Source organism: Scyliorhinus canicula, chromosome 17 (genome assembly GCF_902713615.1).
Source record: "Scyliorhinus canicula chromosome 17, sScyCan1.1, whole genome shotgun sequence".
Classification (NCBI taxonomy): Eukaryota; Metazoa; Chordata; class Chondrichthyes; order Carcharhiniformes; family Scyliorhinidae; genus Scyliorhinus; species Scyliorhinus canicula.
Genome location: NC_052162.1, coordinates 128,415,371 through 128,434,713, shown reverse-complemented (window position 1 = coordinate 128,434,713; position 19,343 = coordinate 128,415,371). Strand labels below are relative to the sequence as shown.

At 52.0% G+C, this 19,343-nt stretch overlaps 1 protein-coding gene across 1 annotated transcript in view; it reads right to left on the bottom strand.

Annotated features, from left to right (window-relative positions):
- LOC119951619 overlaps positions 1 to 19,343 on the bottom strand; it is a 220,015-nt gene that overhangs the window by 4,731 nt on the left and 195,941 nt on the right. Inside the window, exon 23 of the mRNA XM_038774799.1 lies at positions 9,363 to 9,533. Within this exon, the coding sequence (XP_038630727.1) occupies positions 9,363 to 9,533 (171 nt within the window). The remainder of the gene's footprint in view (positions 1 to 9,362; positions 9,534 to 19,343) is intronic.

Below are 19,343 nucleotides of genomic sequence, written 5' to 3'. Positions count from 1 at the left end.
GGTCGTCAAGATCGGGAAAAATTTTGCATGGTCGTCGACTATAGCCAGACCATAAATCGCTTTACGATCCTAGACGCGTATCCCCTCCCCAGAATTGCAGACATGGTTAATCAGATCGCCCAATATCGGCTATTTTCCACGGTGGATCTGAAGTCTGCATACCACCAGCTCCCAATCCGCCCGGAGGACCGCCACTACACGGCATTCGAGGCCGATGGCCGCCTCTTCCATTTCCTCCGGGTCCCTTTCGGCGTCACTAACGGGGTTTTGGTGTTCCAATGAGCAATGGACCGAATGGTAGACCAGACCAGGGCTGCGGGCCATGTTTCCGTATCTGGACAATGTTACCATCTGCGGCTATGACCAGCAGGACCACGACGCCAACCTCCACCGTTTTCTCCAAACGGCACAGAAATTAAATCTCACTTATAACAAGGTGAAATGCGTTTTCCGCACAACCAGACTAGCCATCCTCGGCTACGTCGTGGAGAACGGAGTCCTGGGCCCAGACCCGGACCGCATGCGCCCCCTCTTAGAACTCCCCCTCCCTCATTGCCCCAAGGCCCTCAAACGGTGCTTGGGGTTCTTCTCATACTACGCCCAGTGGGTCCCTCAATATGCGGACAAAGCCCGCCCACTCTTTAAGGCCACACGATTTCCCCTGTCAGCTGAGGCGCGCCAAGCCTTCAGCTGCATCAAGGAGGACATCGCCAAAGCAGCCATGCGGGCGGTGGATGAATCCACTCCCTTTCAGGTTGAGAGCGACGCCTCAGAGGTAGCTCTAGCAGCCACTTTAAATCAGGCAGGGAGGCCCGTTGCATTTTTCTCCCGTACCCTATCCGCTTCAGAACTCCGACACTCCTCAGTCGAGAAGGAAGCACAAGCCATCGTGGAGGTTGTTCGTCACTGGAGGCACTACCTCGCAGGTAGGAGGTTAACCCTCATCACCGTCCAACGATCGGTTGCCTTTATGTTTTGCAACTCGCAAAGGGGCAAAATAAAAAATGATAAAATCCTTTGGTGGAAGATCGAACTCTCCACCTATAGTTACGATATTAAATATCGACCGGGGAAGCTCAACGAGCCCTCGGATGCCCTATCCCGCGGGACATGTGCCAGCGCGCAGATCAGCCGTCTGAAAGCCATCCACGTTGACCTCTGCCATCCAGGGGTCACCCGGCTCGCCCACTACATCAGGGCCCGAAACCTGCCTTTCTCCAACGGGGAGGTAAAAGCTGTCACCAGGGACTGCCCGATCTGTGCGGAGTGCAAACCGCACTTCTATAGACCAGACAGGGCCCACCTGGTCAAGGCTTCTAGGCCCTTTGAACGCCTTGCGATCGATTTCAAAGGGCCACTCCCCTCCACTAACAAGAACATTTATTTCCTCAACATCATCGACGAGTTCTCCCGATTCCCTTTTGCCATTCCATGCCCTGATATGACCTCGCACACAGTCATTAGGGCCCTGCATAGTGTCTTCACCCTGTTCGGTTTCCCCAGCTACGTGCACAGCGACCGGGGTTCGTCCTTTATGAGCGACGAGCTGCGTCAGTACCTCCTCGACAAGGGCATCGCCTCGAGCAGGACTACCAGTTACAACCCCAGGGGGAACGGGCAGGTGGAGAGGGAGAACGCGACGGTCTGGAAGACCATCCTACTGACCCTCCGGTCTAGGAAACACCAAGTCTCCCAATGGCAAGAAGTCCTCCCATATGCGCTCCACGCAATCAGATCCCTCCTCTGTACAGCTACAAATCAAACCCCTCACAAGCGACTCTTCATTTTTTCTAGGGGCACTACCACGGGAGTCTCACTTCCGGCGTGGCTGAGGACACCAGGCCCGGTCCTCCTGAGGAAGCACGTCAGGGGGCACAAAACTGACCCCCTTGTTGAAAAGGTGCGCCTCCTCCATTCCAACCCCCAGTACGCATTCGTGGAGTTCCCGGACGGTCGCCAGGACACAGTATCCCTTCGGGACCTGGCACCCGCTGGATCCAGCCCCCCCTACCCCCGCAGAGGAACCCCTTACCCAGTTCCCTGTGCTGCCGCCACCTCGCGCCCCCGATTCCGCAAGTTCACCCCACCGGTTCCACGCTCCAGAACCAGCCCGCCCCCAGCGCCCCCAGTCTCCAGTCGAGCCAGAGGTGTATAAAGTTCGGACGAGACCCGCACCGGAGTCTGCCATCGTACCCCAGCTCTCAACACCCACCCAGCCACCGCAAGAGGCTGCAACCCCGGTGCTCCGCAGAACGAAAAGAACAATTCATCCACCGGACAGACTAACCCCTGCCACCACCCCTGCTGGACTCGATATTTTTCACAGGGGGTGAATGTGGTGAACGTGATTCACACCGGATTATAATCTGTATATACATGTGTCTATATTGTAAGTGCAGTTGCACTACCTGTCCTCCAGGGGGAGTAGCTCTGGGAATGCTCGAGTTGTACGGGGCTTCTCCCTTGGCTCTGCCCAGGACTCCTCCCCCGGAAGCTGCTGTATAAAGATCAGTGCCACATGGTCAGCCGGCAGTTCACCGAAAGTTCAATGGCTAACAGGCTGGCTCTGTTGTGAGTATATTAAAACCGCTATTCTAATCCTACAAGCACGTGTCCGTAGAATTGTTGGTTCCAACAAGCACCTTCCAAACCCACCACCTCTACCATCTAGAAGCACAAGGGGCAGCAGACACATGGGGAACTCCATCACCTGGAGATACCCTTGCAAGTCACTCACCACCCCGACTTGGAAATATATCGCCGCTCCTTCACTGTCGCTGGAGAAAAATCCTGGAAATCCTTCCATATCAGCACAGTGGGGGTACCTGCACCTCAAGGAGGCAACTCACCACCACCTTCTGAAAGGTAAGAAGGGATGGGGAATAAATGCTGGCCTAACCAATGATGCCCACATCCCGGAAATGAACTAAAAAAAACACCATTGTTCCCCGCTGTTGGAAGAGGATTAGAGGGAGTTTTTCATGCCTCCCTGGTGTTCCAGTCACTGCTGGGGGGAGAGGGGTCACTGAGTGACAGTGTGAGGGAGCTGGATTAACATCAGTACAGATACAGTCAGTAACACAGGGTGCTGGGGGAGAGGGGTTACTGAGTGACAGTGTGAGGGAGCTGGATTAACATCAGTACAGATACAGTCAGTAACACAGGGTGCTGGGGGGAGAGGGGTTACCGAGTGACAGAGTGAGGGAGCTGGATTAACATCAGTACAGATACAGTCAGTAACACAGGGTGCTGGGGGGAGAGGGGTTACTGAGTGACAGTGTGAGGGAGCTGGATTAACATCAGTACAGATACAGTCAGTAACACAGGGTGCTGGGGGGAGAGAGGGGTTACTGAGTGACAGTGTGAGGGAGCTGGATTAACATCAGTACAAATACAGTCAGTAACACAGGGTGCTGGGGGAGAGAGGGGTTACTGAGTGGCAGTGTGAGGGAGCTGGATTAACATCAGTACAGATACAGTCAGTAACACAGGGTGCTGGGGGGAGAGGGGTTACTGAGTGACAGTGTGAGGGAGCTGGATTAACATCAGTACAGATACAGTCAGTAACACAGGGTGCTGGGGGAGAGAGGGGTTACTGAGTGGCAGTGTGAGGGAGCTGGATTAACATCAGTACAGATACAGTCAGTAACACAGGGTGCTGGGGGAGAGAGGGGTTACTGAGTGACAATGTGAGGGAGCTGGATTAACATCAGTACAGATAGTCAGTAACACAGGGTGCTGGGGGAGAGGGGTTACTGAGTGACAGTGTGAGGGAGCTGGATTAACATCAGTACAGATACAGTCAGTAACACAGGGTGCTGGGGGGAGAGGGGTTACTGAGTGACAGTGTGAGGGAGCTGGATTAACATCAGTCCAGATACAGTCAGTAACACAGGGTGCTGGGGGGAGAGGGGTTACTGAGTGACAGTGTGAGGGAGCTGGATTAACATCAGTACAGATACAGTCAGTAACACAGGGTGCTGGGGGAGAGGGGTTACTGAGTGACAGTGTGAGGGAGCTGGATTAACATCAGTACAGATACAGTCAGTAACACACGGTGCTGGGGGAGAGGGGTTACTGAGTGACAGTGTGAGGGAGCTGGATTAACATCAGTACAGATATAGTCAGTAACACAGGGTGCTGGGGGAGAGAGGGGTTACTGAGTGACAGTGTGAGGGAGCTGGATTAACATCAGTACAGATACAATCAGTAACACAGGGTGCTGGGGGAGAGAGGGGTTACTGAGTGACAGTGTGAGGGAGCTGGATTAACATCAGTACAGATACAGTCAGTAACACAGGGTGCTGGGGGGAGAGGGGTTACTGAGTGACAGTGCGAGGGAGCTGGATTAACATCAGTACAGATACAGTCAGTAACACAGGGTGCTGGGGGAGAGAGGGGTTACTGAGTGACAGTGTGAGGGAGCTGGATTAACATCAGTACAGATACAGTCAGTAACACAGGGTGCTGGGGGGAGAGAGGTTACTGAGTGGCAGTGTGAGGGAGCTGGATTAACATCAGTACAGATACAGTCAGTAACACAGGGTGCTGGGGGGAGAGGGGTTACTGAGTGACAGTGTGAGGGAGCTGGATTAACATCCGTACAGATACAGTCAGTAACACAGGGTGCTGGGGGGAGAGGGGTTACTGAGTGACAGTGTGAGGGAGCTGGATTAACATCAGTACAGATACAGTCAGTAACACAGGGTGCTGGGGGGAGAGGGGTTACTGAGTGACAGTGTGAGGGAGCTGGATTATCATCAGTACAGATACAGTCAGTAACACAGGGTGCTGGGGGGAGAGGGGTTACTGAGTGACAGTGTGAGGGAGCTGGATTAACATCTTTGACAAAGTGTCATCCTTATTTGAGGAAGGATGTGGTGGCATTGGAGGCAGTTCAGACGAGGTTCACCGGATTGATTCCGGGGAGGAAAGGGCTGACGTATGAGGAGAGATTAAACAGTTTGGGTTTATACACACTGGAGTTTAGAAGAGTGAGTGGGGATCTGATCGTGGTATATAAATGACTAAAAGGGATTGATAAAGTAAACGTAGACCAAATGATCCCCCTTGTGGGGCAATCTAGAACGAGAGGTCACAGATGCAGGTTGAGAGGTGGTAGATTTCCAACTGGGATGAGGAGGAACTACTTCTCGCAGAGGATGGTGAGTTTGTGGAACCCGCTGCCCCATAGTGCGGTGGAATCTGGATCAAATGGTTTCAAGAAGGCGATATATATATTTCTGATAAAAAGTTTGAAGGATATGGGGAACTTTAGGGAGGTGGATTTGAGACCAGGAAGAGATCGGCCATGATCTGATTGAATGGCGGAGCAGGCTCGAAGGGCTGAATGGCCTACTTCTGCTCCTGATTTACCATGTTCCTATTTTCCTTTCTCTCTCCACAGATGCTGTCAGACAGTGTGAGGGAGTTGGATTAACATCAGGGCAGATGGCCTGAGGGTACAGGGTTAACAATCTGAAGCATTCCTTGGGCCTGAGCCCATTCTCGCTTTGAATCTCGTTGCTGATTTTCTGCATCGTCCTGTTTCTATTGCTTTGAACCTTTGATGAGGGTGTGGGTGTACTAGTTTTGGGACAGGGCCTAAGTAAGCAGGGGGGATTTCCTGTGCGTCTGTGCTTATGTTCAGATTGCGGACTTTTTCCTTCATCCCATCATCAAGGAATGTGCAGATTCAAATCAGGATTCTGAACAGCATGTCACCCCAGCAAAGCTTCTTTTAAAGAATCTCTCCGTCAGGGACCCCTTTTAAAGAGGGAGTCTCTCCGTCAGGGACCCCTTTTAAAGAGGGAGTCTCTGCGTCAGGGACCCCTTTTAAAGAGGGAGTCTCTGCGTCAGGGACCCCTTTTAAAGAGGGAGTCTCTCCGTCAGGGACCCCTTTTAAAGAGGGAGTCTCTCCGTCAGGGACCCCTTTTTAAGAGGGAGTCTCTCCGTCAGGCACCCCTTTTAAAGAGGGAGTCTCTCCGTCAGGGACCCCTTTTAAAGAGGGAGTCTCTGCGTCAGGGACCCCTTTTAAAGAGGGAGTCTCTGCGTCAAGGACCCCTTTTAAAGAGGGAGTCTCTCCGTCAGGGACCCCTTTTAAAGAGGGAGTCTCTGCGTCAAGGACCCCTTTTAAAGAGGGAGTCTGCGTCAGGGACCCCTTTTAAAGAGGGAGTCTGCGTCAGGGACCCCTTTTAAAGAGGGAGTCTGCGTCTGGGACCCCTTTTGAAGAGGGAGTCTCTGCGTCAGGGACACCTTTTAAAGGGGGAGTCTCTCCGTCTGACTGGGAAGTATTTGTTGCCGGAAACTAAAGTCTCCGAAAGACTAAGTGAACTTTCAAAGTGATGTAGCAGAGAATATAAACTTGGTTTGTCAGAACAGCACCGTGAATGCCATATGCTAAACTACTCTTTGGCGGGTGCTGCTAGTTTGCTGCAGTTGACCCGTCTCCCACCACAGGCCTCAGGCAGTCTTGGTGACACTAACCGGCCAGGACGAGAAATTCTTCCCAGTAAATGGTTGGGGGTCGAACCCAACTTAAATTCCCAATCGGACCGAGCGCCGCAGAAGGCCATTCGACCCATCATGCACGCGTTGGCTCTGTGAATGAACGAATCAATTAGTCTCCCCTTCACCCACTCCTTCCTCAGAAACCTCCAATTGATTCATTTCCAAGGATTCACCCAGAATCACAGACGTGGCCTCTCCTGTCTGTACTCCGATTGTGTACCGACTCCCTCGTGGCATACTCCAATCCACCCCCCCCCCCCCCCCCCCCCCCCCCCCCCCCCCCCCCACCTCCTCCTCCCCTTAACCCGGCAAGTTCTCCCCATTCAGATAACAATCTGATTCCTTCGTGAATGCCTCAACTCAACTTGCATCCCTGCCCGGGTTCAATTCCGGCCTCGGGTGACTGTGTGCGGAGTCCGCACGTTCTCCCCGTGTCTGCGCGGGTTTCCTCCGGGTGCTCCGGCTTCCTCCCACAGTCCAAAAGATGTGAAGGTCAGGTTGAGGGGTTACGGGGTTTGGGTGAGCGATTGGGCCGAGGTAGGGTGCTAGGTTTGGAGGGTTGGCATAGACTCAAGGGGCCGAATGGCCTCCTTCCGCACAACAGGGGTTCTGTGATTCTATAGTCGCTGGGCTAGTAATCCAGAGACCCAGGGTAATGTTCCGGAGACCCGGATTCAAATCCCATCACGCCAGATGGTCATGATGTGGAGATGCCGGCGTTGGACTGGGGGTGAGCACAGTAAGGAGTCTTACAACACCAGGTTAAAGTCCCAACAGGTTTGAAACAAACACCAGTTTTCGGAGCTCTGCTCCTTCCTCAGGTGAATGAAGAGTAACATATCATATATATAGACAAATTCAAAGATGCCAGACAATGCTTAGAATGCGAGCATTTGCAGGTAATTCAGTCTACAGATCCAAAAATAGGGGTAATCCCAGGTTAAAGAGGTGTGAATTGTCTCAAGCCAGGACAGTTGGTAGGATTTCGCAAGCCCAGGCCAGATGGTGGGGGGTGAATGTAATGCAACATGAATCCAAGGTCCCGGGTTTCTGCTCGGCGATTCTGCGTTGTCGCGCGTCCTGAAGGCCGCCTTGGAGAACACTTACCCGGAGATCAGAGGCTGAATGCCCTTGACTGCTGAAGTGTTCCCCGACTGGAAGGGAACATTCCTGCCTGGTGATTGTCGCGCGATGTCCGTTCATTCGTTGTCGCAGTGTCTGCATGGTCTCGCCAATGTACCACGCTTCGGGACATCCTTTCCTGCAGCGTATGAGGTAGACAACGTTGGCCGAGTCGCACGAGTATGTACCGCGTACCTGGTGGGTGGTGTTCTCACGTGTAATGGTGGTACCCATGTCGATGATCTGGCACAGCTTGCAGAGATTGCCATGGCAGGGTTGTGTGGTGTCGTGGTCGCTGTTCTGAAGACTGGGTAGTTTGCTGCAAACAATGGTTTGTTTGACATTGCGCGGTTGTTTGAAGGCAAGTAGTGGGGGTGTGGGGTTGACCTTGGCAAGATGTTCATCTTCATCGATGACGTGGTGAAGGCTGCGAAGAAGATGTCGTAGTTTCTCCGCCCCAGGAAAGAGCTGGACGACCAGATGGTGAAATTCGAACTCAATAAAAATCTAGAATTAAAAGTCTAATGATGACCGTGAAAGCCATTGTCGTTAAACCCCCCCAATCTGGTTCACTAATCTTCCCCTTTAGGAGAAGGAGAATTCTGCCGTCCTCACCCGGTGTGACCTACATGTGACTCCAGGCTTCCCCGCGCGCACACACACACACACACAGGTTGAATCTTAACCACGCCGCCCCCCCCCCCCCCCCCCCCCCCCCCCCGCCCCCCTGAAATGGCTGAGCGAGCCCACACTCAGTTGTGAGGGGGAAATTAGGGATGGCCGATAGATGCGGGGGCCCCTACCGGTGACGCCCACACCCCATAAAAGAAAATCGTCTTGAATCTGTGCCCCTCTCGATTCCTCCACCAGTTCCTCCCTGTCCAGAGGGTAAGGACACTGGATCAACAATCCAGAGGCCCCAGGCTAATGAACTTTGGGGGCATGGGTTCGAATCCCACCAACGGGCAGCTGGTGGAGGTTAATCTGGAATTATAAAGCTTGTGTCACTAATGGTGGCCATGGACCGTGACAATGATCATCGATTGCTGCACGATTCTTCCTTTGCACACTCCATAACCAACAGCGTTCTCGGCTCAACCCGCCTTTCTCAGCGAGCTTCGCTCCATCGTTAAGGTCGGAAGCGGGGATGTTCGCTGATGAATGCACGGTGTCCAGCGCCATTCGTGACTGCTCAAGACAAATGCAGCAAGGCCGAGACAATATCCAGGCTTGGGCCGAGTGCCAAGCAACGTTCACGTCACACGATGGCCGTTTCCCGAACAGAGAGGATGCAAACCATATTCCCTTGGCATTGCCGTTGCTGAATTCCCCCGTCCCGACAAGGACATAGCACAGAATCGCTACAGTGCAGAAGGAGGCCATTCGGCCCATTGAGTCTGCACCGGCCCTCAGAGACAGCAGCCTGCCTTGGGCCACTCCTCCCGTCCTGTCTCTGTAACCCCACCTAGCCCGTACATCTTTGGAGTTTCAACAGTCTGACCCAGAGGCCAGCGGGATTGTGGATTGACCCTCGTTATTTTCCAAAATATATTCTCTCACGGCATGCGGGCATCGCCCCGCCATTTGTTGCCCTCATCCCATCATGAGAAGACATTCGAACGCGGTCACTCTCACACCTCCCTCCACCCGAACCATCTTCTGTTCAGCAATGGGATGGGGGTGGGGGGAAACATCCAGATGCAGGTGAAAGAGAGCGCCTTCCGACCCACCTTGAGGGACGCCTTGTAGATGTACGTCACGGAGGCCCCCTCCATCCTCTTCAACTTGCTGAACACTATGAGCTGCTCGAAGAGGAAGACGTGGCGCATCGACTTCCGGCGCCCGCAGCACACAGCGAAGCTGTCATGGCGCAGGAGTGGGCCTTGCTCCATCAGGTTGACCTGCAGAACAGTGAGACCAGTTTTACTCACGCAATCCACATCTCTGCACACTAACTGGTGTCTCTCAGTCCCCCTCTCTCTCAGGGAGATATCTGTACACTGACTGGTGTCTCTCAGTCCCCTCTCTCTCAGGGAGATATCTGTACACTGACTGGTGTCTCTCAGTCCCCTCTCTCTCAGGGAGATATCTGTACACTGACTGGTGTCTCTCAGTCCCCTCTCTCTCAGGGTGATATCTGTACACTGACTGGTGTCTCTCAGTCCCCTCTCTCTCAGGGAGATATCTGTACACTGACTGGTGTCTCTCAGTCCCCTCTCTCTCAGGGAGATATCTGTACACTGACTGGTGTCTCTCAGTCCCCTCTCTCTCAGGGAGATATCTGTACACTGACTGGTGTCTCTCAGTCCCCTCTCTCTCAGGGAGATATCTGCACACTGACTGGTGTCTCTCAGTCCCCTCTCTCTCAGGGAGATATCTGTACACTGACTGGTGTCTCTCAGTCCCCTCTTTCTCTCAGGGAGATATCTGTACACTGACTGGTGTCTCTCAGTCCCCTCTCTCTCAGGGAGATATCTGTACACTGACTGGTGTCTCTCAGTCCCCTCTCTCTCTCAGGGAGATATCTGTACACTGACTGGTGTCTCTCAGTCCCCTCTCTCTCAGGGAGATATCTGTACACTGACTGGTGTCTCTCAGTCCCCTCTCTCTCAGGGAGATATCTGTACACTGACTGGTGTCTCTCAGTCCCCTCTCTCTCTCAGTGAGATATCTGTACACTGACTGGTGTCTCTCAGTCCCCTCACTCTCAGGGTGATATCTGTACACTGACTGGTGTCTCTCAGGCCCCTCTCTCTCAGGGAGATATCTGGACACTGACTGGTGTCTCTCAGTCCCCTCTCTCTCAGGGAGATATCTGTACACTGACTGGTGTCTCTCAGTCCCCTCTCTCTCAGGGAGATATCTGTACACTGACTGGTGTCTCTCAGTCCCCTCTCTCTCTCAGGGAGATATCTGTACACTGACTGGTGTCTCTCAATCCCCTCTCTCTCAGGGAGATATCTGTACACTGACTGGTGTCTCTCAGTCCCCTCTCTCTCAGGGAGATATCTGTACACTGACTGGTGTCTCTCAGTCCCCTCTCTCTCAGGGAGATATCTGTACACTGACTGGTGTCCTCTCAGTCCCCCCTCTCTCTCTCAGGGAGATATCTGTACACTGACTGGTGTCTCTCAGTGCCCTCTCTCTCAGGGAGATATCTGTACACTGACTGGTGTCTCTCAGTCCCCTCTCTCTCAGGGTGATATCTGTACACTGACTGGTGTCTCTCAGTCCCCTCTCTCTCAGGGAAATATCTGTACACTGACTGGTGTCTCTCAGTCCCCTCTCTCTCAGGGAGATATCTGTACACTGACTAGTGTCTCTCAGTCCCCTCTCTCTCAGGGAGATGTCTGTACACTGACTGGTGTCTCTCAGTCCCCTCTCTCTCAGGGAGATATCTGTACACTGACTGGTGTCTCTCAGTCCCCTCTCTCTCTCAGGGAGATATCTGTACACTGACTGGTGTCTCTCAGTCCCCCTCTCACTCAGGGAGATATCTGTACACTGACTGGTGTCTCTCAGTCCCCTCTCTCTCAGGGAGATATCTGTACACTGACTGGTGTCTCTCAGTCCCCTCTCTCTCTCAGGGAGATATCTGTACACTGACTGGTGTCTCTCAGTCCCCTCTCTCTCAGGGAGATATCTGTACACTGACTGGTGTCTCTCAGTCCCCTCTCTCTCAGGGAGATATCTGTACACTGACTGGTGTCTCTCAGTCCCCTCTCTCTCTCAGTGAGATATCTGTACACTGACTGGTGTCTCTCAGTCCCCTCACTCTCAGGGTGATATCTGGACACTGACTGGTGTCTCTCAGGCCCCTCTCTCTCAGGGAGATATCTGGACACTGACTGGTGTCTCTCAATCCCCTCTCTCTCAGGGAGATATCTGTACACTGACTGGTGTCTCTCAGTCCCCTCTCTCTCAGGGAGATATCTGTACACTGACTGGTGTCTCTCAGTCCCCTCTCTCTCAGGGAGATATCTGTACACTGACTGGTGTCTCTCAGTCCCCCCTCTCTCTCTCAGGGAGATATCTGTACACTGACTGGTGTCTCTCAGTGCCCTCTCTCTCTCAGGGAGATATCTGTACACTGACTGGTGTCTCTCAGTCCCCTCTCTCTCAGGGTGATATCTGTACACTGACTGGTGTCTCTCAGTCCCCTCTCTCTCAGGGAGATATCTGTACACTGACTGGTGTCTCTCAGTCCCCTCTCTCTCAGGGTGATATCTGTACACTGACTGGTGCCTCTCAGTCCCCTCTCTCTCAGGGAGATATCTGTACACTGACTGGTGTCTCTCAGTCCCCTCTCTCTCAGGGAGATATCTGTACACTGACTGGTGTCTCTCAGTCCCCTCTCTCTCTCTCAGGGAGATATCTGTACACTGACTGGTGTCTCTCAGTCCCCTCTCTCTCAGGGAGATATCTGTACACTGACTGGTGTCTCTCAGTCCCCCCTCTCTCAGGGAGATATCTGTACACTGACTGGTGTCTCTCAGTCCCCTCTCTCTCAGGGAGATATCTGTACACTGGCTGGTGTCTCTCAGTCCCCCCCCTCTCTCTCAGGGAGATATCTGTACACTGACTGGTGTCTCTCAGTCCCCTCTCTCTCAGGGAGATATCTGTACACTGGCTGGTGTCTCTCAGTCCCCCCTCTCTCTCTCAGGGAGATATCTGTACACTGACTGGTGTCTCTCAGTCCCCTCTCTCTCAGGGAGATATCTGTACACTGACTGGTGTCTCTCAGTCCCCTCTCTCGCAGGGAGATATCTGTACACTGACTGGTGTCTCTCAGTCCCCCCTCTCTCAGGGAGATATCTGTACCCTGACTGGTGTCTCTCAGTCCCCTCTCTCTCTCAGGGAGATATCTGTACACTGACTGGTGTCTCTCAGTCCCCTCTCTCTCAGGGAGATATCTGTACACTGACTGGTGTCTCTCAGTCCCCTCTCTCTCTCAGGGAGATATCTGTACACTGACTGGTGTCTCTCAGTCCCCCCTCTCCCTCAGGGAGATATCTGTACACTGGCTGGTGTCTCTCAGTCCCCCCTCTCTCTCTCAGGGAGATATCTGTACACTGACTGGTGTCTCTCAGTCCCCTCTCTCTCAGGGATATATCTGTACACTGGCTGGTGTCTCTCAGTCCCCCCTCTCTCAGGGAGATATCTGTACACTGACTGGTGTCTCTCAGTGCCCTCTCTCTCTCAGGGAGATATCTGTACACTGACTGGTGTCTCTCAGTCCCCTCTCTCTCAGGGTGATATCTGTACACTGACTGGTGTCTCTCAGTCCCCTCTCTCTCAGGGAGATATCTGTACACTGACTGGTGTCTCTCAGTCCCCTCTCTCTCAGGGTGATATCTGTACACTGACTGGTGCCTCTCAGTCCCCTCTCTCTCAGGGAGATATCTGTACACTGACTGGTGTCTGTCAGTCCCCTCTCTCTCAGGGAGATATCTGTACACTGACTGGTGTCTCTCAGTCCCCTCTCTCTCTCTCAGGGAGATATCTGTACACTGACTGGTGTCTCTCAGTCCCCTCTCTCTCAGGGAGATATCTGTACACTGACTGGTGTCTCTCAGTCCCCCCTCTCTCTCTCAGGGAGATATCTGTACACTGACTGGTGTCTCTCAGTCCCCTCTCTCTCAGGGAGATATCTGTACACTGGCTGGTGTCTCTCAGTCCCCCCTCTCTCTCTCAGGGAGATATCTGTACACTGACTGGTGTCTCTCAGTCCCCTCTCTCTCAGGGAGATATCTGTACACTGACTGGTGTCTCTCAGTCCCCTCGCTCGCAGGGAGATATCTGTACACTGACTGGTGTCTCTCAGTCCCCCCTCTCTCAGGGAGATATCTGTACCCTGACTGGTGTCTCTCAGTCCCCTCTCTCTCTCAGGGAGATATCTGTACACTGACTGGTGTCTCTCAGTCCCCTCTCTCTCAGGGAGATATCTGTACACTGACTGGTGTCTCTCAGTCCCCTCTCTCTCTCAGGGAGATATCTGTACACTGACTGGTGTCTCTCAGTCCCCCCTCTCCCTCAGGGAGATATCTGTACACTGGCTGGTGTCTCTCAGTCCCCCCTCTCTCTCTCAGGGAGATATCTGTACACTGACTGGTGTCTCTCAGTCCCCTCTCTCTCAGGGAGATATCTGTACACTGGCTGGTGTCTCTCAGTCCCCCCTCTCTCAGGGAGATATCTGTACACTGACTGGTGTCTCTCAGTCCCTTCTCTCTCAGGGAGATATCTGTACACTGACTGGTGTCTCTCAGTCCCCTCTCCCTCAGGGAGATATCTGTACACTGACTGGTGTCTCTCAGTCCCTTCTCTCTCAGGGAGATATCTGTACACTGACTGGTGTCTCTCAGTCCCCTCTTTCTCAGGGAGATATCTGTACACTGACTGGTGTCTCTCAGTCCCCTCTCTCTCAGGGAGATATCTGTACACTGACTGGTGTCTCTCAGTCCCCCCTCTCTCTCAGGGAGATATTTGTACACTGACTGGTGTCTCTCAGCCCCCTCTCTCTCAGGGAGATATCTGTACACTGACTGATGTTTCTCAGTCCCCTCTCTCTCAGGGAGATATCAGTACACTGACTGGTGTCTCTCAGTCCCCTCTCTCAGGGAGATATCAGTACACTGACTGGTGTCTCTCAGTCCCCTCACTCTCAGGGAGATATCTGTACACTGACTGGTGTCTCTCAGTCCCCCCTCTCTCAGGGAGATATCTGTACACTGACTGGTGTCTCTCAGTCCCCTCTCTCTCAGGGAGATATCTGTACCCTGACTGGTGTCTCTCAGTCCCCTCTCTCTCAGGGAGATATCTGTACACTGACTGGTGTCTCTCAGTCCCCTCTCTCTCAGGGAGATATCTGTACACTGACTGGTGTCTCTCAGTCCCCTCTCTCTCAGGGAGATATCTGTACATAGAACATAGAACATAGAACGATACAGCGCAGTACAGGCCCTTCGGCCCACGATGTTGCACCGACATGGGAAGTCAAAAACTAAAGGCCATCTAACCTACACTATGCCATTATCATCCATATGCTTATCCAATAAACTTTTAAATGCCCTCAATGTTGGCGAGTTCACTACTGTTGCAGGTAGGGCATTCCACGGCCTCACCACTCTTTGCGTAAAAAACCTACCTCTGACGTCTGTCCTATATCTATTACCCCTCAATTTAAGGCTATGTCCCCTCGTGCTAGCCACCTCCATCCGCGGGAAAAGGCTCTCACTGTCTACCCTATCTAACCCTCTGATCATTTTGTATGCCTCTATTAAGTCACCTCTTAACCTTCTTCTCTCTAACGAAAACAACCTCAAGTCCATCAGCCTTTCCTCATAAGATTTTCCCTCCATACCAGGCAACATCCTGGTAAATCTCCTCTGCACCCGTTCCAAAGCTTCCACATCCTTCCTATAATGAGGCGACCAGAACTGTACGCAATACTCCAAATGCGGCCGTACCAGAGTTTTGTACAGCTGCAACATGACCTCATGGCTCCGGAACTCAATCCCTCTACCAATAAAGGCCAACACACCATAGGCCTTCTTCACAACCCTATCAACCTGGGTGGCAACTTTCAGGGATCTATGTACATGGACACCGAGATCCCTCTGCTCATCCACACTGCTAAGGATTTTACCATTAGCCAAATATTCCGCATTCCTGTTATTCTTTCCAAAGTGAATCACCTCACACTTCTCCACATTAAACTCCATTTGCCACCTCTCAGCCCAGCTTTGCAGCTTATCTATGTCCCTCTGTAACCTGCAACATCCTTCCACACTGTCTACAACTCCACCGACTTTAGTGTCGTCTGCAAATTTACTCACCCAACCTTCTGTGCCCTCCTCTAGGTAATTTATAAAAATAATAAACAGCAACGGCCCCAGAACAGATCCTTGTGGTACGCCACTCGTAACTGAACTCCATTCTGAACATTTGCTATCAACCACCACCCTCTGTCTTCTTTCAACTAGCCAATTTCTGATCCACATCTCTAAATCACCCTCAATCCCCAGCCTCCGTATTTTCTGCAATTGGCGACCGTGGGGAACCTTATCAAACGCTTTACTGAAATCCATATACACCACATCAACTGCTCTACCCTCGTCTACCTGTTCAGTCACCTTCTCAAAGAACTCGATAAGGTTTGTGAGGCATGACCTACCCTTCACAAAACCATGCTGACTATCCCTAATCATATTATTCCTATCTAGATGATTATAAATCGTATCTCTTATAATCCTCTCCAAGACTTTACCCACAACAGACGTGAGGCTCACCGGCCTATAGTTACCGGGGTTATCTCTACTCCCCTTCTTGAACAAAGGGACCACATTTGTTATCCCCCAGTCCTCTGGCACTATTCCTGTAGCCAATGATGACATAAAAATCAAAGCCAAAGGCTCAGCAATCTCTTCCCTGGCTTCCCAGAGAATCCTAGGATAAATCCCATCAGGCCCCGGGGACGTATCTATTTTCACCTTGTCCAGAATTGCCAACACTTCTTCCCTACGCACCTCAATGCCATCTATTCTAATAGCCTGTGTCTCAGCATTCTCCTCCACAATATTATTTTTTTCCTGAGTGAATACTGACGAAAAGTATTCATTTAGTATCTCGCTTATCTCCTCAGCCTCCACACACAACTTCCCACCACTGTCCTTGACTGGCCCTACTCTTACCCTAGTCATTCTTTTATTCCTGACATACCTATAGAAAGCTTTTGGGTTTTCCTTGATCCTACCTGCCAAAGACTTCTCATGTCCCCTCCTTGCTCGTCTTAGCTCTCTCTTTAGATCCTTCCTCGCTTCCTTGTAACTATCAAGCGCCCCAACTGAAACTTCACGCCTCATCTTCACATAGGCCTCCTTCTTCCTCTTAACAAGAGATTCCACTTCTTTGGTAAACCACGGTTCCCTCGCTCGACCCCTTCCTCCCTGCCTGACTGGTACGTACTGATCAAGAACATGCAATAGCTGTTCCTTGAACAAGCTCCACAAATCCAGTGTGCCCAACCCTTGCAGCCTACTTCTCCAACCTACACATCCTAAGTCATGTCTAATGGCATCATAATTGCCCTTCCCCCAGCTATAACTCTTGCCCTGCGGGGTATACTTATCCCTTTCCATCACTAACGTAAAGGTCACTGAATTGTGGTCACTGTTTCCAAAGTGCTCACCTACCTCCAGATCTAACACCTGGCCTGGTTCATTACCCAAAACCAAATCCAATGTGGCCTCGCCTCTTGTTGGCCTGTCAACATATTGTGTCAGGAAACCCTCCTGCACACATTGTACAAAGAACGACCCATCTAATGTACTCAAACTATATCTTTTCCAGTCAATATTTGGAAAGTTAAAGTCTCCCATAACAACTACCCAGTTACTTTCGCTCTTTTCCAGAATGATCTTCGCCATCCTTTCCTCTACATCCCTAGAACTATTAGGTGGCCTATAGAAAACTCCCAACAGGGTGACCTCTCCTTTCCTGTTTCTAACCTCAGCCCATACTACCTCGGAAGAAGAGTCCCCATCTAGCATCCTTTCCGCCACCGTAATACTGTCCTTGACTAGCAGCGCCACACCTCCCCCTCTTTTGCCCCCTTCTCTGAGCTTACTAAAACACCTAAACCCCGGAACCTGCAACAACCATTCCTGTCCCTGCTCTATCCATGTCTCTGAAATGGCCACAACATCGAAGTCCCAGGTACCAACCCATGCTGCCAGTTCCCCTACCTTATTTCGTATACTCCTGCCATTGAAGTAGACACACTTCAAACCACCTACCTGAACACTGGCACCCTCCTGCGAAGTCAAATCTGTGCTCCTGACCTCTATATCTGTACACAGACTGGTGTCTCTCAGTCCCCTCTCTCTCAGGGAGATAACTGTACACTGATTGGTGTCTCTCAGTCCCCTCTCTCTCAGGGAGATATCTGTACACTGATTGGTGTCTCTCAGTCCCCTCTCTCTCAGGGAGATATCTGTACACTGACTGGTGTCTCTCAGTCCCCTCTCTCTCTCAGGGAGATATCTGTACACTGACTGGTGTCTCTCAGTCCCCTCACTCTCAGGGTGATATCTGTACACTGACTGGTGTCTCTCAGGCCCCTCTCTCTCAGGGAGATATCTGGACACTGACTGGTGTCTCTCAAGCCCCTCTCTCTCAGGGAGATATCTGTACACTGACTGGTGTCTCTCAGTCCCCTCTCTCTCAGGGAGATATCTGTACACTGACTGGTGTCTCTCAGTCCCCTCTCTCTCAGGGAGATATCTGTACACTGACTGGTGTCTCTCAGTCCCCCCTCTCTCTCTCAGGGAGATATCTGTACACTGACTGGTGTCTCTCAGTGCCCTCTCTCTCTCAGTTAGATATCTGTACACTGACTGGTGTCTCTCAGTCCCCTCTCTCTCAGGGTGATATCTGTACACTGACTGGTGTCTCTCAGTCCCCTCTCTCTCAGGGAGATATCTGTACACTGACTGGTGTCTCTCAGTCCCCTCTCTCTCAGGGAGATATCTGTACACTGACTGGTGTCTCTCAGTCCCCTCTCTCTCAGGGAGATATCTGTACACTGACTGGTGTCTCTCAGTCCCCTCTCTCTCTCTCAGGGAGATATCTGTACACTGACTGGTGTCTCTCAGTCCCCTCTCTCTCAGGGAGATATCTGTACACTGACTGGTGTCTCTCGGTGCCCTCTCTCTCAGGGAGATATCTGTACACTGACTGGTGTCTCTCAGGCCCCTCTCTCTCAGGGAGATATCTGTACACTGACTGGTGTCTCTCAGTCCCCTCTCCCTCAGGGAGATATCTGTACACTGACTGGTGTCTCTCAGTCCCCCCTCTCTCAGGGAGATATCTGTACACTGACTGGTGTCTCTCAGTTCCCTCTCTCTCGCTCAGGGAGATATCTGTACACTGACTGGTGTCTCTCAGTCCCCTCTCTCTCTCTCTCAGGGAGATATCTGTGCACTGACTGGTGTCTCTCAGTCCCCTCTCTCTCAGGGAGATATCTGTACACTGACTGGTGTCTCTCAGTGCCCTCTCTCTCTCAGGGAGATATCTGTACACTGACTGGTGTCTCTCAGTCCCCTCTCCCTCAGGGAGATATCTGTACACTGACTGGTGTCTCTCAGTCCCCCCTCTCTCAGGGAGATATCTGTACACTGACTGGTGTCTCTCAGTTCCCTCTCTCTCGCTCAGGGAGATATCTGTACACTGACTGGTGTCTCTCAGTCCTCTCTCTCTCAGGGAGATATCTGTACACTGACTGGTGTCTCTCAGTCCCCTCTCTCTCAGGGAGATATCTGTACACTGGCTGGTGTCTCTCAGTCCCCCCTCTCTCTCTCAGGGAGATATCTGTACACTGACTGGTGTCTCTCAGTCCCCTCTCTCTCAGGGAGATATCTGTACACTGGCTGGTGTCTCTCAGTCCCCCCTCTCTCTCTCAGGGAGATATCTGTACACTGACTGCTGTCTCTCAGTCCCCCCTCTCTCAGGGAGATATCTGTACACTGACTGGTGTCTCTCAGTCCCCTCTCTCTCAGGGAGATATCTGTACCCTGACTGGTGTCTCTCAGTCCCCTCTCTCTCAGGGAGATATCTGTACACTGACTGGTGTCTCTCAGTCCCCTCTCTCTCAGGGAGATATCTGTACACTGACTGGTGTCTCTCAGTCCCCTCTCTCTCAGGGAGATATCTGT